Here is a 25665-nt window from a genome sequence, read left to right on the forward strand (position 1 = left end):
GATATTATAACCAAAGTCAATTGCCCATTTAATCATTGCCTCCTTCACCTCCTCGTCCTTTGTATACCACTCTAAAAGTATGTCATAGATTCTAGATAGGGTTTTGTTTTTACCTTCTATTACTTCTACATTGAATTTTGATTTTTTGTCATCAAAACCCAACTTCTTCTTGTCCTCTTTTAGCAAGTCATTCACCTGGTGGTATTGCAACCACCCAGTGAATAGATTTTTTATCTCTTCATAAGGTCTAAGTCTTGGCCCTTGGTCTGTTTTTCTTAACATTTCCTCATAGGTGGCGTTTTTTTCCTCCATGTTTGTTTTCTTCACCGTTAAAGCCTCAATTGGTGAGATCCACCATGGGGTCTTTCTTTCAAGGAGATTTTTATTCCTTTCCCATGATTGGTATAAAGGTCCTCTAAAAATATGATTTAGAAAGCTCTTGTGGACCTTCACTTTCCCATACCAAAGGTACGAATGCCATCCGTACCAATTATTAAAGCCTTCTAAATCCAGTAGATCTCTATTCTCCAGTTTTATCCAATCTTTTAACCAAAGTATACAGGCCGCTTCGTAGTATAGACTTAGATCTGGGAGAGAAAAGCCCCCTCTTTCTTTTTTATCTATCAAAATTTTCATTTTTATCCGTGGCCTTTTCCCCTGCCAGATATACTTTGCCAAGACTCTCTGCCACTCTTTACATTGTTTTAGGTCTTTAAGTATGGGGATGGTCTGGAATAGAAATAGCATTCTAGGCAGAATATTCATTTTAACAACAGCTATCCTCCCCAAAAAGGAGAGTTTCATCCTCCCCCAAAATTCCATGTCTTTCTTTATACTCCTCCAGGTGACTTAAGAGACTTAAGAGCCTCGGACTTAAGATCTCCGGGTTGATGGTTTTCGAGATTGATGGAACTATTGCTAGGGGCCGAAACCAGGGAGGGGATCTGGTGGAAGAAAATTGGGAATTTAAAGTGTATATAATATAATTTGGGGTTTTTTTCTTTTGATGAGAGTGGGGAAAATCGTGGAATGGAATCTTTTTTGACCCTAGGGGAAACGTATTAAGAAACAAGTACAGATATATAAGTTTTAATGAGAAATAAGATTAAATAAAGTAAAAGTGGATGGTTAATTGGTGAAAGAAAGAATGGAAAATTATAGTATATTAAGATAAGATATAAGGATAAAAATAAGATGAAAAATTTGTGGAAGTATTTATATGAATTAGAATATAAAGAGGGGAATTATAGTATGTTAAGATAAATTATTAGGATAAAAACAAAGTTGGAAGGATTTGCTGGAATATCTAATTGAATTAGAATACAAAAATGGGAGGCGTGAGGAAGTCAAGGAAATAAGTGAATGTAAGTGAGTTAAAGGTTTGACTTGTTTTTTACCTCTTTTTTCTCTTTTTTCTATGTTTTGATGGTGTTTTTTTATTATATGTACTGTTTTTTCTTCCTTTTTTTTGATTGTTCTCTTTTTATTTTTTTTCTGTAACCTTTAAAATCTTAATAAAAATTTATTTTTTAAAAAATACTCTGCAACAAAGGCAGGCTGAGAGTCTTATCTCTCTCAAGAATAGAAGGAGATGCAACATGGAAGATGAGTTTTGATAATGCAATCAGAAAAAGTAGGATCCCCCCCCCAAAAAAAAATATAAAGTGGAAGTATACAAAAATAAACATTCTTTCCCATCTTACTGTAAATTTTGTTTCATTTCAAAAAATAAATGGACCACTTATAAACGCCATCTCCAACTCCTTGAAAGATTCCATCAACGGTGTCTCTGAAAACTTTTACACATCACTTGGGAAGACAGGCGAACTAATGCCAGTGTACTGGAAGAAGCAAAGATCACATGTGTTGAAGCGATGATTCTTCAACATCAACTTCATTGGACTGGTCACGTTGTGTGGATGCCTGATGATCGTCTTCCAAAGCAACTACTCTATTCCGAACATGAAAATGGAAAGCATAATGCTGCTGGTCAACAAAAGAGGTTTAAAGACTGTCTCAAGGCAAATCTAAAAAAAAGTAGTATAAACACTGACAACTGGGAAACACTTGCCTGCGAGCGCTCCAGTTGGAGAACAGCCTTTACCAAAGGTGTCATGGGCTTTGAAGACACTCGAACTCAGGACGCAAAGGAGAAATGTGTCAAGAGGAAGGCACACTTGGCAAATCCACACTGCCCAGACAATGTCCCCACTGTGGAAGGACATGTGGATCCAGAGTTGGCCTCCACAGTCATTTACGGACTCATTGTTAAAACCGTGTTTATGGAAGACAATCTTACTCGGCTACGAGTGATCGCCAAAAAGAAGACATTCAGGTTAAATATGAGAGTAAATCAAACTATATAACGTAAAGACACCACAGTCTCCGCTGACCTTCGTTCCAAGGAAACCAAAGATGGGCCAGGGATCCCTGGAGTCTCACCGCTCAGAGACTGGGGTAGTTTGCAAATAGAAACATACACACACAAGAATGTATGGCTGTATTCCTAATACAGTAGTACCTCTACTTACGGGACGCAGGTGGCGCTGTGGGTTAAAGCCTCAGCGCCTAGGGCTTGCCGATCGAAAGGTCGGCGGTTCGAATCCCTGCGGCGGGGTGAGCTCCCGCTGCTCGGTCCCAGCGCCTGCCAACCTAGCAGTTCGAAAGCACCTCCGGGTGCAAGTAGATAAATAGGGACCGCTTACCAGCGGGAAGGTAAACGGCGTTTCCGTGTGCGGCTCTGGCTCTGGCTCTGGCTCTGGCCAGAGCAGCGATGTCACGCTGGCCACGTGACCCGGAAGTGTCTCCGGACAGCGCTGGCCCCTGGCCTCTTAAGTGAGATGGGCGCACAACCCCAGAGTCTGTCAAGACTGGCCCGTACGGGCAGGGGTACCTTTACCTTTACCTTTACCTTTACCTCTACTTACAGTCACCTCCAGTTACATATCCTTTAGGATACGCACCCGGCAAATTCGGAAGTTGTTTTCTTTGTTTCGCCACGTGCGCTTGCGCAGGAGCACTCTATGTGTTGTGCGTATGTGCAGAAGTGTGCTAGTGTGCCACATGCGTGTGCAGAAGTGTGCTAGTGTGCCACAGAAACGGCATCTCCAGTTGCAGAAACAACTCGGGATCTGACTGGAGCTCCGGAATGGATCCCGTCTGCAACCAGAGGTACCACTGTACATAGCCATGTGTGAAGGGCTTTTAGATACATCCATCCTCCAACCGCCTCCAGACACTCACACAGGACCTTCACCACCTTCACTGGTTCTGATTTTAAGGAGAGGTAGAGCTGGGTATCATCCACATACTGAAGAACACCCAGCCCAAACTCCCTGATGATCTCTCCCAGCAGCTTCATATAAATGTTAAAAAGCATGGGGAGAGGACAGAACCCTGAGGCACCCCACAAGTGAGAGCCCAGGGGTCTGAACACTAATCCCCCACCACCACTTTCTGAACACGGCCCAGGAGGAAGGAGCAGAACCACTGTATAACCGTGCCCCCAGCTCCCAGCCCCTCTAGATGGTCAAGAAGGATGTCAAGGTCGATGGTGTCAAAAGCTGCTGAGAGATCCAGCAGAACTAGGGAACAACTTTCACCTTTGTCCCTAGCCTGCCCGGAGATCATTGACCAGTGTGACAAAGGCAGTTTCAGTCCCATGATGAGGCCTGAATCCCGATTGGAAGGGGTCTAAATGGTCCACATCACCCAGGCGTGCTTGGAGTTGTTCAGCAACCACCCACTTGATCACCTTGCCCCCAAATGGAAGATTTGAGACTAGGTGATAGTTGGCCATATTGGCCGAGTCTAAGGATGTTTTTTTAAGAAGCGGTTTAATGTCTGCCTCTTTCAGCGGGTCTGGGAAGGCCAAGATGCTTTCCCTGAAGTCCTAAGCGACCCGTTGTAAGGACATGTCGGCATGGATGTTAAAATCCCCTAGGACAACTAATCTAGGTGTCTCCAGGAGAACATCCACCACAACCTGAAGCAGCAGGGAATCCTTGGTGTAGCAGGGAGGTTGGTAAAGGTAAAGGTAAAGGTACCCCTGCCCGTACGGGCCAGTCTTGACAGACTCTGGGGTTGTGCGCCCATCTCACTTAAGAGGCCAGGGGCCAGCGCTGTCCGGAGACACTTCCGGGTCATGTGGCCAGCGTGACATCGCTGCTCTGGCCAGAGCCAGAGCCAGAGCCAGAGCCGCACACGGAAACGTCGTTTACCTTCCCGCTGGTAAGCGGTCCCTATTTATCTACTTGCACCCGGAGGTGCTTTCGAACTGCTAGGTTGGCAGGCGCTGGGACCGAGCAGCGGGAGCGCACCCCGCCGCAGGGATTCGAACCGCCGACCTTTCGATCGGCAAGCCCTAGGCGCTGAGGCTTTAACCCACAGCACCACCTGCATCCCATGGGGAGGTTGGTACCCCAAAATAAATCCTGTACTGCCCCTATTGCCCAACTTCCAGAACATGCACTCAGAGAAGTGCGTCTTCCCAATAGGACACCTGGTACAAACAAATGACTTCCTAAAAATCACTGCAACCCCCCCTCCCCACCCACATGACCTGGTTTGCTGTGCATAAGAGAAACCTGGTGGACAAACTGTGGCAAGGACAGGCCCATCTGCTTCATCCAACCAGGTCTCTGTCACACATGCCAGGTCAGGTCCTCCATCCACGATCAAGTCATGGATGGCAGTAGTCTTGTGAGCCATTGACCTGGCATTGCACAGCAGCACCTTCAGGTCATGTGGGTCTCCCTTGCTGATTCCAGGATCCATCCAGTCAGGACCAGACCTGGAGGCAGGGATAGTCCTCAGACAACGACTAAACCTGCCTCCTTGGTAATGACATAAGCTTAGCTCCTCCTCCTTTCTGTGATCACTGAGATGGTAGTCGCCTGTAGAACTTGCCCCAGCCATTCTGTTGGGTGGGGCCCCCTCCCCGGCAGTCCAGTCCCCCTCTTCTTAAGAACCAAATACAAACTACACAATAACTATATTGTATAGCAGAAACTAATTTAGTCAGTAGAAACTAATTTAAAAAACAAGAACAATACACAACAACTTACATTTATACTGAAATTAAACTAACCCCCAGCCCCAACTAAATGTTTGTCCCACCCCCAACAAAGGAAAAAACCAACACCCAGCATTTAAAGCGCCACAGATTAAAAACTATTTTAAAAGATTTGCCCCAGCCCCAGAGCTTCTTCCAGTGAGTCTGGGCTCCCCAGGAAGCACAGCAGGGCAAGGTCCCTCCGGCCCCCCAGGAGTCTCTTCTGATGAACAGGGGGAGTCTGGTCCTCGCCCCCCCCCCAGTCCAGGAGGGAAAAGGCCTTGCAGGGAGCAGGACTTCCTTCCAGCACTCAGGGCAGCAGCAGCCCTGGAGATTTGAAAGGATTTGAGATGATGCATCATCAGTCTGCGTCTCGTGTTCTGTGTTTCAAATGTCTCTGAGATCTCTTGATGAAGGGAGGGAGATGCTCAGAGTCCAGCCAAGAGCCTCACCCCCAAAAGGATATCTGGCCAGTGGCGTAGCCAGGGGGCAGCTGACCCCCCATATCCATTAAAAATAATAAGAATCTGAGGTTCTGCCAAGCGAGAGAGGGCTGAGCTGGGGGGACTCAGCTTTGCAAGGGTTAAAGGGAAGTGAGCTGACTTCCTAGAGAGGACAGGAAGCAAGGGGGGGCCAGGTCCTCCAGAGCCAAGCCCCCTCCCTCCCTCCCCAGTCCTTTTCTTGCTTTGGTGTCTCTCCTGCAAGGGCTGCCTCGCTCTCCCCTCCTGGGATCTGGTGAGTCTCCTCTCTCTCTCTCTGGGATCTGGTGGGGGTCCCAGGGCTGCAGCAGGGGAGGAGGCCGGGGGGCCCTGATCTGCTCCTGCAGGGGGGGGGACCCCAAGTCAGGGAGGAGGAGAGGGTCCTGCCAGGGAGGGGCCAGGTCTGCCACGCTCTCCTTCCTGCAGATCAGAGGATCCCTGACTCCCCTGAAATCTCCCTCCTTTAAACAAAGGAGTCCCTGGGACTTTAACTCTGTGTGACGTCGCTCAGCCTCATTGCACAACAGAGGAAACATCTGCAAATGATTTTCCAAAGCTGGACGAGAAGGTGGACTAGGCCCCCCCCCCCCAAGAAAAAGGTGGGAGAGAAAGGGCAGGAGTAAAGAGAGGGATCCCAGCCCAGAGTCTGGCTGCTGCATTGGGGACCAGTTTCCCAGTGTCTCCCAGTGTCTCCCAGGGCAGCTCCCCACGGAGGCCACTGCAGCAATCCCCTCGCACCCAGAGCAGGGCATCCCAGGACCACATCCTCTCTGTCCCAAAGGGATTGTTGCTGGAAAACCAGCTGGAAATGGGCGCTGCTACTCACTGAGCCTCCAGGGACCTTGGCATCAATGGCTGTGTGTGTGTTCAGCCATCTAATAGAATAATCATAATAAATTGCCAGCCTAAATTTCAAGAGAGATGTCTTTGGCCCTGCGAACCTGGCCCTCAGGGGGTTATCCAGATACATACCTGGCCCTCAGAGCAAAGAAAAAGGGACCCCACCCCAGGAGTCTGTCTTGAGAGTGGCAGAGAGTCCATGTGCAAGAAAAGGAGACAGAAGCAGGGGAGTTGGGGGGGGGGAGCAACTCCTGAGGACCCCCAGATGAGGACCCCCACTAGAGCCAAGCATCCATTTCCCACAAGATACAAATGACTCCCTTGTCAGTCAGTTCTGACTTCATGCATTGACTGGAAGGCAGGAGAAAACAGGCTGATTCACCTCAGAGAAATCCCTTCAGTTGCCTCCACATTCTGCATTGCAATCTTCCTTCTAGGAGGGCTAGAGGGTGCTTCTTCCTCCTCCTCCTCCTCCTCCTCCTCCTCCCTCTTATTCTTCTCTCTTGCTTGCTAAGGGAACCTTTTTCTTCTACCGACCTACAAATTCTGTGGCCTCCACATTTGTTGCCTCCACATTTTGCATTGCTAGAAGGCTAGAGACATATCTCTTCTCCAACTCTTCTTTCCCCCAAATAAGATAGCTCATGGTTTGGGCTGTGGTGCAGTTCTACTCTGCTTCCCAGCAAGACTCATCCATGGTTGCTCAGGGAACCTTTTTCTTCTCCTGATATTAGACAACTTTTGTAACAGAACAATGTATTTGCTTTGTAGGATTTGCTAGAGCTTTTCATTCACACAGACAGAACTTGGCAGAAGACCAAAGGGTTCCTTCTGATCTCTCAGGGGCTTCCTGAGAGCACAGATGGGTGAGCGAGATTCAGCTGGCCCTGGAACAGGAAGAGGCCATGCCATCCAAACTGGGAGCAGTGGGGGATTCTGGGAAAACTCTGGGCAGAAGATCCTGGGTGAGGAGGACACCCTCCGCTCAGAGGTGCAGAGCCAGCAGTTGAGGCAGTTCTGCTGCCAGGAGGCCAAAGGACCCCGAGAGGTTTGCAGCCGACTCTACCACCTTTGCCATCAGTGGCTGAAGCCAGAAAGGCACACAAAAGCTGAGATGCTGGACCTGGTGATCTTGGAGCAGTTCCTGGCTGTCCTTCCCCCGGAGATGGAGAGCTGGGTGAGGGACTGTGGAGCAGAGACCTGTTCCCAGGCGGTGGCCCTGGCCGAAGGTTTCCTCCTGAGTCAGGCAGAGGAGAGAAAGCAGGTGAGAGAGACTTTCCTCTGGATACTCCCAAGGGCTCCAAACAGGATGGAGAACATCCAAAAATGCTCTATTGATGGCCCATCCTTTTTCTGGGAAGACATCCATGGAATGAGATCTAGCACCCTTTAAGTCTTTGTCATTCTCTTTCTAACATTTCTCACTATTCATTCTCTGTTTTGAATCCTTGTTGCTCTTTCAGGAAAACGATCATTTTGCAGAAAAGGACCTGGATTCCTGTGAGGCAGAGAGGCCTCCGTTGGACACCAGAGTGAGGCCACTGGGTAAGGAGGAAGGTGGCTTTTCTCTGTTTGGTCTATTCTGTTGGTTTTCCAACTCATCTAGGGGTTCTTTTCATCTTGTTTTGGGGGGAAACACTTGGGAACAAGGGTCCAGAGGAGGGGAGATGAATTTTTGCACAACTAACATATGAAATGGGCATAAACATCAAAATGCACTCAGCAGGTAAGGCTTTCTCAAAGGCCCATCTGTAGTTAGAGATGCCCTGTTTCACCTGTGAGAGAAGCAGGCAGTGCTGGCTTCCTGTTTACATTTTTTCTCTTGCAGGTGACAGAATGGTGGCAGCAAGACCTCTTTATCCGCCTTTTCATGGGGGCAGAAGGGAAGCAGCGGCTGTGGAACCAGATCAGGTCAGGGGAAGCTGCCTTGTGGGGACAGAGGCCGAGGGATGGAGCAATGTCATGGACTGGTTGGGCACAGAGGAATGGTGGGAGGAAGCAGCCAGGGAACCAGGAAGGGAATCATAGAATCATAGAATCATAGAGTTGGAAGAGACCACAAGGGCCATCGAGTCCAACCCCCTGCCAAGCAGGAAACACCATCAGAGCACTCCTGACCTATGGTTGTCAAGCCTCTGCTTAAAGACCTCCAAAGAAGGAGACTCCACCACACTCCTTGGCAGCAAATTCCACTGTCGAACAGCTCTTACTGTCAGGAAGTTCTCCCTTCCTAATGTTTAGGTGGAATCTTCTTTCTTGTAGTTTGGAACCATTGCTCCGTGTCCGCTTCTCTGGAGCAGCAGAAAACAACCTTTCTCCCTCCTCTTTGTGACATCCTTTTATATATTTGAACATGGCTATCATATCACCCCTTAACCTCCTCTTCTCCAGGCTAAACATGCCCAGCTCCCTTAGCCGTTCCTCATAAGGCATCATTTCCAGGCCTTTGACCATTTTGGTTGCCCTCCTCTGGACACGTTCCAGTTTGTCAGTGTCCTTCTTGAACTGTGGTGCCCAGAACTGGACACAGTACTCCAGGTGAGGTCTGACCAGAGCAGAATACAGTGGCACTATTACTTCCCTTGAACTAGATGCTATACTCCTATTGATGCAGAAGATGGCTCAGGGCCGAAGGAGTGGAGGTAGAAGAAGGATGGGCGGTGAGAGGGGGAAGAGGGAGAAACGTGGGAAGAGGAGGTGTCAGAAGCAGAAGAAGTAACAGGGCTTAGTGAGCTGGGAGACTCTGTGGCAGAATGCTGTGCAGAATCAGAGGCAGAAGAGGAAGGAAGCGAGTGGGAGAGGAAAGTCGAGAGGCAGAGGTGAGTCAGGAGAAGGAGGAACCATCGGTGGCTCCCTCTCCTTCTGCCAGAAGCCACCCTCCCTGCTTGTCACTCAGAGCCAGGAGACCCCCTGCATTACAGGAATCTCTGCTAGATCATGCAAACTGACAGACCCTCTGGGAATGAGCTGCTGTTCTCATGAGGCCCGAAACTCAGCCAAGTCTGTGAATATCGTGTTCTTGCTAAGAAAGTGTGAACTCCAGCTGTGTACTGTGGGATTTCCTACCCATATAACTCTGACACCAGCCTTCTGAATGTTGCCAGTAGGATTCATCTGTAGTTGCAGTTTTCATGGAATCCTAGAGTTGAAAGGGACCCCAAGGGTCATCAAGTCCAACCCCCTGCGTTGCTAGATCATCCAAGACCGATGGCCATCCAAAATAGGCTTTTCTTATTTCTAGACTGATCACTGAATGCAAAAATTGGTTTCTAAGAAGTGGACAAATGAGAACAAATAGTGGCATGGGTTCACCTAACCAGCCCCATCCGCTGCAAAATGGAGCCTGTCCCCCATTCCTCCCCCTCTCCATGCCCCCATGAACCCCTTGAATTTGGCTCTAGGGCATTGGGAGGGAACCTTCCCAGAACAACTCACGAGGAGAGGAGAAAGTGGATCCTTCCATTGGGGAAACTGGAATGCTTGCGTAAGCAGAATAACGTAAACATAACCTGGAGTACCACCTATTTGCACAAAGACAAATACCCATAATTAAAAGCAGAAAAAAATAATTCCATTAAAGCATTAAAATAAGCATCCATATTTAAAATGTGCAGCAAAGCAATCCTATTGAAACAACACCACAGTTTACAGGAAGGAAACAACAGAGCATTGTGTAGCAGATTATATTTCTGCTGTCTCAGAGGAGGACTTTTCCCTTTTTCTTTCAGGGTCCAGTGTGCTTTGAAGATGTTGCTGTTCGTTTCACGGACGAGGAGTGGGCGTTGCTGGATCCTGACCAGAGAGCTCTGCATAAGGACGTCATGGAGGAGAATCGTGGGATCGTGGCCTCTCTTGGTAAGGCTCCCTGTGGCATTGTCCTAACTGCCAGGAAATTCAAAAAATACCTCCATGTGACAAACCTCATACATTTCCACAGAGCTCAGTAGCGCAAAATACAACACCTGGGAACCTAACACCCCCACAATAAACCTTGAACAGCAAATTAGTTTTTTCTGTCAAAAATCTTCCTCCAGTTTTGCCTTTTTATACCACGATTTGGCTGGTCTGAACTGCCCAGGATATCTCAAATGTCAGCTTTAGAGTTGTTAGGAAAGATAAGCAGCTACTATCAGGTTTTCTGTTTTTACTTTTGTTGCTATCAGTCTTGGGTTGACCAAAGAGATGCCTGACATTGGAGATGGACGGGATGCCATGACTGGGCCAAACAAAATCCGTCCCAGAGAAGAGCCAGGCTTATTGAATCTCAGGTAGTAGTAGCAGTGATAATAATAATAGTAGTAGTAATAATAATAATAATAGTAATTTTATTTACACCCTGCCCATCTGGCTGGGTTATCCCAGGCACTCTGGGCTGCTTCCAACACATGTATAAACATGAAACATAAATAATAATCTGATCCCATATAAAAAGTACATTAACTTTAAAATGGACATCTTACACTAGTGGCCAAAATTGTGGATACCTTTTGTGAAAAGTGTATTTCTGAGGTTTGATGGCTCATAACACCACTTTTTGGGGAATAATACCATAAAATTATATAGCAATGGAAAGATAATTTAATGAAGAATGTAATGCAAGAAATTTTATGAAGGAGTATTTATTAGAACAGCAGTCATAAAGAAAAAACGTGAAACCATTGGTAACCTTTAGTTTTAATTACGGCCTTAGAACGCCTTCGCATGGAGTGAACCAGGTTTTTTAGTTCTGCAGCTGTAATAATGTGACCCCAAGACTGAATTATTGCCTCTATTAATTAGGCTTTATTGCTGGGTTGCTTCTGACTAAGAAGTTTCATTGGTCGGCTCCATAGACTTTCATTTGGGTTAAGGTCTGGGCTATTCCCAGGCCATTCAAGCAGTGGAATATGATTATCTTCAAACGACCTTTTGCACACAGCAGCAACATGACATGGAGCTGAACTCTGTTGAAATATAAAATAATTAAATAAACAAATATTTATACAAACATATGTAAATGCTTCAGTATATGGGGAAAGATCACATGGAGAACGCTTCAGTTTGGGCTCAAGTATTTCATTTGTGTATTTTGGGAAATTTCCATTTCCATTGTCAGTGTATGAAAATGCAAAGGACCTGACTTCCTTTGTCTCCTCAGCCTGGTCCTCAGACCCTTGTCGGCATAAAGGAGTCCACAAGAAGAGTGCCCTTGCAGAGTATTTTCTGCTTTTATTCTTAAAAGTCTTTATCTGCAAAACAACCGACCAACTGTACACACATCAACACTACCAGCTTTCACCAACCAACCCACACCAACACTAACATTGACCACTCTAAATATACAGGTACAATTAGGTGAAAGGTTGCATGAGTCATTGTAGGCCGCTGACTCATGCTGACTTAGTTCTTTTAGCATTAAAGAAACAGCGGCCAATTTATAGCCGTGACACCCATTAATGACACAATTTCATAACACTAGCTGGGTGTTTCACGGTCGGTGAAATGCATGTAGGATGTAAATCTTCTCTGATTCTTCTCCTTGCATGTTTCATACCATCACAACCAAGCAAGGAGAGTTGGGTCTCATCGCTCCAAATAACCCTATCCTATTGTTCCGCTGTCCAGTTAACATGGGTTTAATCTTTTCAACCTTTGCTTGAGAGAGAACAATGGCTTTTTCCTTAGAATTCTAGCATTTAGACCAGCCCTTGCCCTCAACTTCTCATTACATTGCGCCATGTCATCCTGTATACACCCAGATGATTTTCTTCTGACACGTGGGCACAGTCTCTCCATTCTTCGATCATCACTTGCTGTTGTGCACCTTTTCCTGCCTTTACCAGTCTGATTTTGGAGTGAATGAGTTTCTTCTTTTTTAAAATAATTTTTATTAACAGGCCAATCACATCACATTAATTCCAAATAACAATAATTCCAAATTACATAGCCATTTTTTTAAATTAATTTTTGTTGGGGTACCCATGCTTCAAGCTCTGAAAGGGATCCGATCATCTCTCTTGCTGCTGCTTTAAATACACAGTTCTGTCAAAATAATATTCACAGTTCTGTTCAATCTTCTCTTTGTTGTCTTCCTCATCTTCTTGTTGTTATCTCCTTTCTTTGTGATCTCTGATAATCTCCACAAGCGGGTTGAAGACAAACATCGTTATTTCCTGTGTGGATTTTACACTCATCCAAGAGTGTATGATGGCTGGGAGTTTGTTAAGAGGGAGATAGTAAAAGCACAACTTCAGGCAATACCAATGAGACGGAAACATGGAAGGTGCCTAAAGAAGCCAGGGTGGCTATCTAAAGAACTTTTAACTGAGTTAAGATTTTAAAAGGATGTGTACAAAAAATGGAAAAGGGGGGAAACCACCAAAGAGGAATTGAAACAAATAGCCAGCACGTGTAGACACAAAGTCAGAAAAGCTAAAGCACAGAATGAACTCAGGCTTGCTAGAGAGGTTAAAAGCAACAAAAAAGGCTTTTATGGGTATGTTCGTAGCAAAAGGAAGAACAAAGAAACAGTGGGGTCACTCAGAGGAGAAGATGGTGAAATGCAAACAGGGGACACAGAAAGGGCTGAACTCCTCAATGCCTTCTTTGCCTCAGTCTTCTTCGATAAAGAAAACAATGCCCGACCTGAAGAATTTGGAGCAAATGATTCAGCAGAGGAAACACAGCCCAGAATAACTAAGTAGATAGTACAAGAATACTTGGCTAGTTTAGATGTATTTGTCTCCAGGGCCAAATGAACTGCATCCAAGAGTATTAGAAGAACTGGCAGATGTGATCTCAGAACCACTGGCAGTCATCTTTGAGAATTCCTGGAGAACAGGCGAAGTCCCGGCAGACTGGAGGAGGGCAAATGTTGTCCCTATTTTCAAAAAGGGGAAAAGAGAGGACCCAAATAATTACCGCCCAGTCAGTCTGACATCAATACCAGGGAAGATTCTGGAGCAGATCATTAAGCAAACAGTCTGTGAGCACCTAGAAAGGAATGCTGTGATCACCAATAGTCAGCATGGATTTCTGAAAAATAAGTCATGTCAGACTAACCTTATCTCGTTTTTTGACAGAATTACAAGCCTGGTAGATGAAGGGAACACAGTGGATGTAGCCTACCTTGATTTCAGCAAGGCATTTGACAAGGTGCCCCATAGTATTCTTGTAAAGAAGCTGGTAAAATGCGGTCTTGACTATGCTACCACTCAGTGGATTTGTAACTGGCTGACTGACCGAACCCAAAGGGTGCTCATCAATGGTTCCTCTTCATCCTGGAGAAAAGTGACTAGTGGGGTGCCACAGGGTTCTGTCTTGGGCCCAGTCTTATTCAACATCTTTATCAACGACTTGGATGATGGACTCAAGGGCATCCTGATCAAATTTGCAGATGACACCAAACTGGGAGGGGTGGCTAACACCCCAGAGGACAGGATCACACTTCAAAACGACCTTGACAGATTAGAGAACTGGGCCAAAACAAACAAGATGAATTTTAACAGGGAGAAATGTAAAGTATTGCACTTGGGCAAAAAAAAAATGAGAGACACAAATACAAGATGGGTGACACCTGGCTTGAGAGCAGTACATGTGAAAAGGATCTAGGAGTCTTGGTTGACCACAAACTTGACATGAGCCAACAGTGTGACGCGGCAGCTAAAAAAGCCAATGCAATTCTGGGCTGCATCAATAGGGGTATAGCATCTAGATCAAGGGAAGTAATAGTGCCACTGTATTCTGCTCTGGTCAGACCTCACCTGGAGTACTGTGTCCAGTTCTGGGCACCACAGTTCAAGAAGGACACTGACAAACTGGAACGTGTCCAGAGGAGGGCAACCAAAATGGTCAAAGGCCTGGAAACGATGCCTTATGAGGAACGGCTAAGGGAGCTGGGCATGTTTATTTTTATTTTTTAATAATATTTATTAAAAACTTTCCAGAATAAAAAGGAAAGATAGCAAGAAAGAAAGAAAAAACAAATATGATTTACACTTGGTTTCAGTGGCATCTTTCCCGGACTTCCCCCCCTCCCCCTCTTGTATTCCATTTCCCTTAAATTGATTCCACAGATTCTTACCCCAAATTTTAAAACCTTATTTGTAATTTTAAATAACCCATTTATTCCAAATTAATTTATCTTATTTATCTTAATGAACCATTTCTCCTTATATTTTATATAATTCCCTAAGATCGACCCCATTTCCCTTCCACGAATTCCCCTATTTTCAAACAACAAACATGAAAAAAGAAAAGAAAGAAATAATATATAATTTTACAGCCTTTGGATTCCAAATCTCCCCCCCCCCCCATTCCCCGGTTCCAATCCCCAAAGTTCATCCATTGTCTACTGCCAGCCTGGTGTATCCACGTCTATATCTCAACTCCACTTTGCCGTCTTTTGATAGCTTTTAATTTCAGAAAGTCCAATCTCGAAAAAACTCTCAGAAAAAGTCATTGTTCTTCCATCCAGACCTCTATGTTTAAGAGTCTAACTTAAATTCTATTTCTTGGTCCTTTTAAAGTCTGGATGTTCCAAATACTCTGGCTTCAAATTTGGTCCAGCTCTTATTCCTCAGGTTGCTTTTTCCTGTTCTGCTGCAGAAACCTTCTAATTCAGAAACTTCTTGTTCTCCACAGAGGCTTTTGTTATTCAGGAACATAACTTGCGTCAAGTCCCTTCCTTTCTTCAATAGATAAATCCATTGTCTCCTTTAGTATAGAAACCTCTGTAGACAAAATAATGCTTCGTTTTTGCAGCTTTCCCAAGAGATAACAGATCCTGCTCAAATTCATAGTATTTTTCCACTTGCTGCTACTGTTGCAATGTCCCAGCCTCCCTCTAGAGGGAATATGGTAACTTAATTTCTTTCAAAATCAGACCCAAAAGTCAAATAACTTGTTGCCTTTATTTCCAATAATTTATGTCCAGATTGTAACAAATCTAACCAGCAAAGCCATCGTAACAAAGTTCTCTTTTATCTTCCTGCTTTGACAGCTACTTTGACAGCTGTCAAAGTTTCTGTGTCTCTTCACCAGTCTCTCATAGTGGATCGTTCCCGGTTCCCGGGGGGGTTGCATTTTAGTTCCCACAAATCAGTCTTCTCCTCCAGCACAATTATTGTAATTTCCCTTCGTGAAGTTAAAAATTTTTTTCAGGTAAACAAGTTCATCTCTCGATCTTAGTTGTCAAATCCTTGCGTTGAGCCATCTACAACAGGGGGAGGCGGACTTCCTTTTTGCACTCCCCCCGCTCACTCCAAATTCAAAGATCAAATTTCCCTTTTAAGTCCAATCAATTTACTCACGGGTTGTTCCTTTTAGTCCAAATCCGAAATTTTCAAAGAAGAAGTCGTTGCTCTCCGCCGAATGGCATGCGGCTTCACTGGGCAGGGGAAGCATTGGACTCACAGCACCACACCCCCCCCGTCACCCGCTCCGCAGCCTTTAAAAAGGCTCCTTCGTGGGTCGGGGGGGCACAAACGGTGCCCGCCGAGTCACCAAGTCCATGGGCATCTCCGCCCATGGTTTTTGAGGGTCCCCGCGTCGCCGGCACGGCAGGACCCGACCCCTACCCAGCCGACTCCCTCCGGAGCTCGGAGGGAGTCCGCCATTCGGCGATGGCGCCGACCCGGAAGTCCAGGGGAGCTGGGCATGTTTAGCCTGGAGAAGAGGAGGTTAAGGGGTGATATGATAGCCATGTTCAAATATATAAAAGGATGTCACATAGAGGAGGGAGAAAGGTTGTTTTTTGCTGCTCCAGAGAAGCGGACACGGAGCAATGGCTCCAAACTACAAGAAAGAAGATTCCACCTAAACATTAGGAAGGGAGAACTTCCTGACAGTAAGAGCTGTTTGACAGTGGAATTTGCTGCCAAGGAGTGTGGTGGAGTCTCCTTCTTTGGAGGTCTTTAAGCAGAGGCTTGACAACCATATGGCAGGAGTGCTCTGATGGTGTTTCCTGCTTGGCAGGGGGTTGGACTCCATGGCCCTTGTGGTCTCTTCCAACTCTATGATTCTATGATTCTATGAGCTATAGAAGTAGACAGACGCCATTTCAACACCTCCGTACAAAACATTCCAACAGTCTGTCCTGATCTCCCCAGGCCCACCACTCCCTCGTAAATTTTCTCAGGGGGCCCTGCTATGCTGAACCCACACTCCAACATAGTAACAGCCATAGTCCTCCTCCCCCCTGCGGGCAAGCCTGCCATGATAAATCTCTTTTTATAACTGTGTCACAAATGACTTGCTTTCATTTCCTGATGCTCCCATAAGCCACGTCCTTGCATAGTAACTAATTTCCACACAGTTCTTATTTCTCCTGCTTGTGATCAGTAATTGCAACGATTCTTTTTTTTTGGGGGGGGGGGTTATCGGGTACTCACATAAGACCAAAAAAGAAGAAAATTTCTCCCCCCTCCTTTTCAGTCTTGCTCCGACATACCGATCCTTTGATGAATCTTCTTCTTGATTTATTCCTCTTCTTGATTTATTATTAAGTCCAGCCCGTCGCTCCTCTTCCCAGAGATCCCTTTAGTTAGCAGTCCTTATTCCCGATCATCGCTTGAACTATGTGCGTTTGCTTCTGTTCTGATTGTTTATTTTGAGCTCCCGCAACTAGCTGCGCAGATCAGAGACAGTGTCCAGGAGAGCCGACCCACACAAGGGCTTTTGTGCCTAGTGCCCTCACCCCCTTTCGAATCTGGGGGTGAATTATGGGCACAGCAGGCAAGGCAGCGTTCCCCATTCCCTTGGGGTAACAAGGGAGGCTGCATACTCCCATAACAGCCTCTTACTTACCTCGTGTGAGCCGGAGAGATGGTATTGTCGGCCATCTTCCGATGTGCCCCCTAGCGGCCCCCCAGTGAATGAGTTTCTTATACCTCTTCAAAAATATAGAAAGGCCAGCTTTGGCTAAGTTTTCCCCAATCTTTCTTCTAATTTCTTCATAACTGTAGCCTTGTTCACTTAAAAGTATTAGTTTACATCTCTTTCTGGGTAACCAGTCAACTCTCTGTGCCACTTTTAAAATTTTATTATGCTCTGCAAACTCACTAAATGAAAGAACACGAAAAAACGAGCCAACTTGATAGCAATCACATAAGACACTAACAAAAGTCAACCTAAGCAAGTAGTGCTTCTGTTTCCTATTTCTGGTTATTTGGCTATAATTTTTGATAGAATACAGCTAATTGAACTTTGTTGCATTAAGTTCTTGCTCAAATTATCTTTCCACTGATTTTATGATATTACTCCAAAACAAGTGGTGTTATAAGCCATTAAAACTCTGGAATACACTATTTCCAAAAAGGCTTCTACAATTTTGGCCACTACTGTATATCAAACAAAGCAACATTCAACAACTCATCAGAATCTAATAATAAATATGTGGGTTAATGACAAACAACAAAGGTAATAAACACACACTGAACTCCCTTCCATTCTTCTTTATTCGTTCCTGAGGCTCTAATCCCTTTTTGTCTCCATTGCAGATTGTGAAGAATTGGAAATTGAAAACAAAGGTGACCACAACAAAATCCCCAGAAAGGAGAAGCCACATAAAAATTTGGAGTGTGGAGAAAGCTGCAGTCAGAGCTCCCATTCCACTTCCCATCAAAGAAATCTCATTGGAAAGAAACCCTGTCAGTGTGTTGAATGTGGAAAGAGCTTCAGGAAGAGATCTGACCTCACTTCCCATCAAAGAATTCATACAGGGGAGAAACCCTATCAGTGTGTGGTATGTGGAAAGAGCTTCACTAATAGCTCCGATCTCACTTGCCATCAAAGAATTCATACAGGGGAGAAACCCTATAAGTGTGTGGTATGTGGAAAGAGCTTCAGTAAGAGCTGCAATCTAACTTCCCATCAAAGAATTCATACAGGGGAGAAACCCTATCAGTGTATGAAATGTGGAAAGAGCTTCAGTAAGAGCTGCAATCTAACTTCCCATCAAAGAATTCATACAGGGGAGAAATCCTACCAGTGTGTGGAATGTGGAAAGAGCTTCAGTACCAGCCACAATCTCACGTCCCATCAAAGAATTCATACAGGGGAGAAACCCTATCACTGTGTGGAATGTGGAAAGAGCTTCAGTCACAGCCACAATCTCACTTCCCATCAAAGAATTCATGCAGGGGAGAAACCCTATCACTGTGTGGAATGTGGAAAGAGCTTCCGTCACAGCCACAATCTCACTTCCCATCAAAGAATTCATACAGGGGAGAAACCCTATCAGTGTGTGATATGTGGAAAGAGCTTCACTCATAGCTCCTCTCTAACTTCCCATCAGAGAATTCATACAGGAGAGAAACCCTATCAGTGTGTGGAATGTGGAAAGAGCTTCACTGATAGCTCCTCTGTCACTTCCCATCAGAGAATTCATACAGGGGAGAAACCCTATAAGTGTGTGGTATGTGGAAAGAGCTTCACTGATAGCTCCTCTCTAACTTCCCATCAAAGAATTCATACAGGGGAGAAACCCTATCACTGTGTGGAATGTGGAAAGAGATTCACTTATAGCTCTTCTCTCACTTCCCATCAAAGAATTCATACAGGGGAGAAACCCTATCAGTGCGTTGAATGTGGAAAGAGCTTCACTCATAGCTCCTCTCTCACTTCCCATCAAAGAATTCATACAGGGGAGAAACCCTATCATTGTGCGGTATGTGGAAAGAGCTTCACTCATAGCTCCTCTCTAAATTCCCATCAGAGAATTCATACAGGGGAGAAACCCTATCAGTGTGTGGTATGTGAAAAGAGCTTCACTGATAGCTCCTCTCTCACTTCCCATCAGAGAATTCATACAAGGGAGAAACCCTATCACTGTGTGGAATGTGGAAAGAGCTTCACTTATAGCTCCTCTCTCACTTTGCATCAAAGAATTCATTCAGGGGAGAAACCCTATCAGTGTGTGCAATGTGGAAAGAGCTTCAGGAAGAGCTCCAATCTCACTTCCCATCAAATAATTCATACTGGGGAGAAACCCTATCAGTGTGCGGAATGTGGAAAGAGCTTCAGGAAGAGCTCCAATCTCAATTCCCATCAAAGAATTCATTCAAAGGTCAGAAAAACCCTTCATTATAGACTTCCGGTTGGCTCGCCCGATTATGGTGGACAGGAGTTCTTTCGCGGAAAGGGCACCAGCGCTTTGAAGACGGGAGAGTTGCTAGAGCGCAGCGGTGCCCTGAAAAACCCTCAGATCGAGCCGGGAACGACTGCCCTGCTCCCCGTAAGCTCTAAAAAAGAGGGCTGAGTGAGAGCGGGGTTGGAGACGGTGGCACTAGGGAAACAATTTGCTTCCTTCAAAGCAAGAAGCTCTGAGTCCTGCGATGGTGAGCGGCCAATTCCTCCAAGGGAAAAATTTTTTGGGGACTATCCCTCTTGGAAATCGTGAGTGAAACAATTTCATTTGGAACTTTGAATTGGGAAGGAAAGGGATTTAAAGACAGAGGTTGATCCCTTTCACTGAAGTAAGAATGAAAGCAGCTAACGTTACCAAAAGCCGCAACTTTAGTCTCATCTTTTAGAAACTTTCAAGTCTTTCCTATATCCCCCTTTCTAGCAGGGGGAAGGGGAGGAAAGACAAAAAATAAATTTCCCTGCAGAAGAATCAGGGATTTTTCCTGAACTGTTGTATCTTCTTTGTGGAAACAGACTTCCCGGGTGAGGGGAGGCTAGACTCCATTGTGACGCAACAAAGGGAACGGAAGCTTTCAACTTTCGTTTTCCACTTTGGAAAAATACAAAGTAACCACAGCTGCCAGAGCTCAACAAATACCTGGAACTCTGCAACTAAGTTAAAGACTTGAAATAAACTTTTGGGGACTTGTTTAAAGGAGAAAATAAAGACTTGTGCTTATATTTACTAGATTGAAAGACTGTGTTGAGGAAAGACTCTTACTCTGGAGTGGGGATTTTTGCAGCTGGGAAACAGTCTGTTTATCCTATTGTCTCCCTCTTTTGACTGTAGCTGACCTTGGGGTGGGGAATAAAACTATGGATGGGGGTGACAAAGGAGACAAGACAGAAAAGTCAGAGAGACTGGAAAGAACAAAAATTAAACCAAGAAGAGAATCTAGAACACCAACATTTGAAGAATCAGTAATGCAACTTCTTCAGGAAATTAAAACAGAAGTAAGAGGGAATCAAAAAACCATTCAAGACTTGAGGAGTGACTTTTCTGAACTGAAAGAAGACTTGAAGACAGAGGTCCAACATTACCTCACATGAGGAAAGAATTACACAACTGGAAACAGTAAAAATTCGGGATTTAGAGACTGTCCAGCAGCAGGCGTTAAATTTGATTGCATTTTTGGAATTAAAGGAGAAGGAGGCTCATCTGAGACTGAGGGGAGTGGTCCAGAAGGAACAGGATAACTTGAAGGGTTGGCTCATTGAGGAATTTTCAACTTACTGGGAGATCTCAAAAGAAGAATTGAATTTGTGGATTGATAAAGCATATAGATTTGGTCCTAAAAAGGATTCTAAAATTACACATGACTGTATGGTGATTTTTAAAACAAAGGAACAAAGAGACATGATATTGGGACATCACTATAAAAAAAGTTTAAAGATAGATGGGAAAGCAGTGATCTTGTTCAAAGAGGTCCCACGACATTTTTTATCTTTGAGAAGTAATTATTCAGATCTGGCAACTGCCCCAAGGAAGAAAAATATCTTATTCAGGTGGGAATTCCCAGAGGGTCTTTCCTTCAAATTTCAAGGGAGGAAACAGAGAATCAGAACTGTAGGAGAGAAGGAGAGATTTCTGGAGAAAAACGCAAAAGAGTTCGGTTTTGAAAGTTCCCCTTCTCTGGCTGTAGGGGCTGAAGGACCCTAAAAAATTAAGATGTCTTTAAGAATTTACTCCTGGAATGTTAATGGCTTAAATTCCCTGGAAAAAAGAGGCCGAGTTTTCCATACCTTGGCAAGAAACAATTTGGATATACCGTATTTTTTGCTCTATTGGACGCAGTTTTTCCCCTCCAAAAATTGAGGAGAAATGTGTGTGCGTCCTATGGAGCGAATGCAGGCTTCTGCCATAGCCGTGTGCAACCCCTCCGGCAGGGAGAGGCTCCACGGGCTATGGCTTCTTTAGCCCGGCGCAGCGTCTCCCGGGAGGGAGAGGCTGCGCGGGGCTAAAGGGGAAGCCAAAGCAGCAAGCGGGATCCATCCCGCTCGCTGCCTTGCCTTCTTCCATAGCTGCGTGCAACTCCTCCGCAAGGAGAGGCTGCATGGAGCTATGGATTCTTTAGCCCCACGCAGCCTCTCCCGCAGCAAAGCCCTGGGACCAGATGGATTATCTGCCAAATATTATAAAACTTTTAAAGATTGGTTAATTCAACCTTTGGCAGAGGTATGTAATAAGATACTGAGAGGGGAGAGGGCTCCTGAAACCTGGAAAGACGCATATATAACCTTGATAACAAAATCTGAACAAGATAGATCAGATGTAAAGAATTATAGACCAATTTCATTACTTAATGTGGATTATAAAATATTCGCAAATATTCTGAATAATAGATTGAAAAAAGTCTTAACAGAATATATACATAAAGACCAGGCAGGTTTCCTGCCTAGAAGACATATGAAAGACAGTATTAGAAATATAGTGGATATTTTGGAAAGGCTAGAGGCTAAAAGAAATACTAAAGCATTATTAATGTTTATTGACGTGGAGAAAGCTTTTGATAATATTTCTTGGCTTTTCATGGAATTTTTTTTGGAAAGTATTGAAGCTGGCCAACAATTCCTAAATAGTATTAAGGCGATCTATTCTGAACAAAAAACCAAAATCATTGTTAACAATGTGGTATCGGAGGAAATTAAAATGGAGAAAGTGTTGCAAGGATTTTAAGATGCCAGTGACCAACTCAAATAGTCTAAGAATTGACAGGCGCAGCAGTGGAGAAAAAGAAAGTGATGTTTATTGCTGAGCAATAATTGACCCAGTGGAATCCTTTCCAAAAGACTGGGCCCCGAGCCCTGGCTCCCAGGGGCTTTATACATCACAGATCATGACATAATCAGATACATCGCTAATGGCAGCGAAAAATAACCTAACGAGCGCATTCAAGCCTCTCTCCTGGCCATGTAAAGAGTTTCCTCCCAACTTCTGCTTTGTAGTTTGAACATGCAGTCTTAACCTTTCCCCCAGATTTATAGCAAGAAATAGAAGCTTAAGGCAAAAAGGAACTTTGGCTGTTGAGCTCTGCTACAAGGGACATTCTGCGGTTTAGCATCTTCCTGTTTCACAGCCCAGACCCTGTCTGGACAAGGGGGGGGGGGGGATGTGCCAGCACATCAGATTTATTGCTTCCCCCTTCTTGTTCAGTGAGATAGGGAGAGAACAAGGAGGTACTGGGACAAAGTTCATTTCAGATTTCTCAGATCTAAGCAATTTGCTATTAAGCTAAGCAGAAGCTTTCACAATTCAAACATGGATTATAAAATCATTGTAGAAATATCTGGTTATATATGAATATATATGAGTATATTGATAACTGATTGTATGGATAACTGATTATATGAAAAGCATAAGGGTAAAATTCCTCCAGGTCCTGCTTCATTCCCCCCTTTCAAGCTTAGAAACAGGATTCATCTGTTTCCTGAGTTTGACTCTCATGTTGAAGCCCAGAATAAACCACTGCTCCTTTTAGAGGAATTTGTTCTCGGGGGTCTCACAATGCAGTTGCTCATACTCGTGGTCCTCCACCTCTCCTTGAACAGGAGGCAGAGCACAATATATAGCAAGGATTTGAGGATCAGTGAGATGATTAATATTCAGGCTATCATTCCTCTAAGCAAAGACAGACAGCAAGGGATTACACAGAGAAGCAACAGGAATATCACCCCTCCTATTGCCAGAGCTGTCAGAAAGCTATGCACCCACACCTCTCCTGGAATCCAAGGCCACATCTTCTCCCAGGGACTCTGAGTGGGCCTGTAACTTTTGCAATTCATCCTCGATTGTTTTTTTTAGGGTCATGGAATTTGACCTGGCATTGGCCTTTACGGATAATTTTACAAAAACCGCCAGAATGTGCGAGGAGGTAATCTAAAACTAAGCGATGAGAGAGCGTCATTTGATTCAAATCCTCTATCTCTGCCTGCAGGGAGCGTAAGACATGGGTGGTGGCATGGATAGTTTTCTCCAATCTGCTCGTGAGGGCAAACAATGCTTCTCAGTTTTGTTCAGACACAATTCCCGGGTATATGCCCATGGAGAGGAAGCCAATGAAGGCTCCCCTCACTCCTCCCACTGAGCGAGATAGGAAAATCTCATCACTGTATTGCACTTATGGCCTCCCTCCTCATTCTGCTTCGGAGGTGGGGCACATGGTGATCGGCCTCTACCGTAACTGAGAAAGTCAAAGCACCCACTCCCACACATTGGTAATTGCCAGGATGGAAATTGGTTGCCAATCCACCATATAGAAACTAAAGATTGGGGCCCTTGATCATCCAGCCAGAACAGATGTATCCCTGTCCTGTGAAATTAACCAAATACTGAGGGAAGTGTGGGTACAGATCTGAAGGGGTGGCATTGTCCTGGTAGGAGGCATTGAATGAACCCCATAGCCAAAATTTATCAGTGCATTGTGTATAATTTCCCAGCCATCCTTTGTCACTGTGGTACTGTACTTGGGGCCAATTCTTCCATTTGGAGTTCCACGCTCCAGTGGAGTGACAACAAAAACACAAGCCTTGAGTGGTTCTAGTGAATCAGATGTATCGGTAGGGGATGTCATTCATTTCAGAAGGTGGGGCTGCGAAGAGGCCACTTTGATTGTACAGTAGGCCTGCCAAAACTGTTAGAATTCAGGCTCGGTCAGAGGTATGTGCCTATCTCTCCAGGCACCGGCTGAATTCCTTTGACCTCCCTCCGGCGACTCCCGGCAGGAAAAAACACACGAGGTCCGTTCCGGCGATTTTCCTCAGGCTGTGAGAAAAACACACCAACTGCTTCTCCTCCTCCCTGTTCCCTGCATATCCCCAGGGAGGGGAGTCAGACTCAGACAGAAATGTATCTACATGTTTTTATTCCTGTCTTCAGCAGTCATACAGTAAAAGATGTCTGCTCTCTTCAACAAACAGAGAGAAAACACCCCAAACTCCACCCATGTACATCCTGTACAGATCATATGACACACACACTGAGCTAACATCCGGTGCTCAATAGAGAATGGACTGCCCCTTTGTTTCCATGGCAACAGTCACATACTTCCTGTCTGGCTTTGCAGCCACAAGCATCTGACTGAGCTGCTGGAGCCTTTGCTTGCTGCAGCATTGCTGCTTTATGGTAACATACTCCCCCTAAAGTATCAATGCGTGCTGCGAGCAAAGCGTCATCCAGAGAAGAAAACAAACAGTTGTTATATGTATAACACTCCCCTGTTGTTTCAGTTCCACCCTTGGAACTACCCGCCATTGGTTTTACCAATGTACCTCTCTGGTTGTGTGACTTCCAAGGAATGAGTGCATCTGCATTACCTTGGTTAGTAACTCTCTGTTGTGCCTTTGTCTCTGACTCAGACACAGCTTCAATTTGACCTTGGTCGTTTACAACAGCAACACATGCAATAGCTTGGTTGGCAAACTCTTTTGAATACCTCTTGGGTGGTACACCCTTCGTTGCTCTCTCAGACCTACGTAAGAGGTGCTGTTCTTCTCTGCTTTCTGGTTCAGCCTTTGGACTCTTTGGAGAACCAGTACCAATTGTAAACAGTGGTTCATCCTCCTCTTCTGAGGGTCTAGTCATTGTGTGAGATTTCTTCTCAATGACTGTGACAACTGAGCTGTCTGAGCTATCGCTGTCATCATCAGTACTACTGAACTCAATAAAATCAACATCATCATCATCAGAATCATCATCATCACCTGTGGGAAATGTGTGAACAATCACTCTCTCCTTTTCAGGAGCACTCTCTAGAAATTTTGTGAGAATCACCTTACCAGATTCAGACAAAATTACTCTGTAGAGACCCTTTTCATAACCCACAAAAATGCCTCTGGCATTCTTTACTCCACCTGGAGCTTCTGTCCTCACATGAGACCCAAAAACCTTGAAATGGGCAACAGAAGGTTTTCTGTGGAACAGTTTCTCAAAAGGAGAACTTCCCAATTCATTTGAAACCTTTCTCAACCACGTGTAACAATATGACATTAGCGACTCAGCCGAGTACTCATGTGGCAGATGCGAACTAAGCAATTGCGCATGCATTCCCTTTTGCAATTCTTTGTTCACTCTAACACAGACACATCTGTTCCAAGCTTCTTCGGAAGCTGCAATTTTGTGTCTTATCCCTT

The 25665-nt window shown here is 45.0% G+C and overlaps 3 protein-coding genes across 3 annotated transcripts in view; 2 read left to right on the top strand and 1 right to left on the bottom strand.

Moving 5' to 3' along the window:
* Positions 1-25665, top strand: part of LOC307214639 (uncharacterized protein) — a 268943-nt gene that overhangs the window by 234825 nt on the left and 8453 nt on the right. Inside the window, exons 5-6 of the mRNA XM_079973374.1 lie at positions 10101-10227; positions 17850-19417. Coding sequence (XP_079829500.1) covers positions 10101-10227; positions 17850-19417 — 1695 coding nt within the window. The remainder of the gene's footprint in view (positions 1-10100; positions 10228-17849; positions 19418-25665) is intronic.
* Positions 1-25665, bottom strand: part of LOC307214709 (uncharacterized protein) — a 159528-nt gene that overhangs the window by 102727 nt on the left and 31136 nt on the right. The window lies entirely within an intron of this gene.
* LOC307214663 (uncharacterized protein) overlaps positions 5730-25665 on the top strand; it is a 112160-nt gene continuing 92224 nt past the window's right edge. The window contains exon 1 of the mRNA XM_079973484.1: positions 5730-5788. The gene's annotated coding sequence lies outside the window, so the exon portion shown is untranslated. The remainder of the gene's footprint in view (positions 5789-25665) is intronic.

Source organism: Podarcis cretensis, assembly GCF_951804945.1.
Source record: "Podarcis cretensis genome assembly, chromosome: 4".
Lineage (NCBI taxonomy): Eukaryota > Metazoa > Chordata > Lepidosauria > Squamata > Lacertidae > Podarcis > Podarcis cretensis.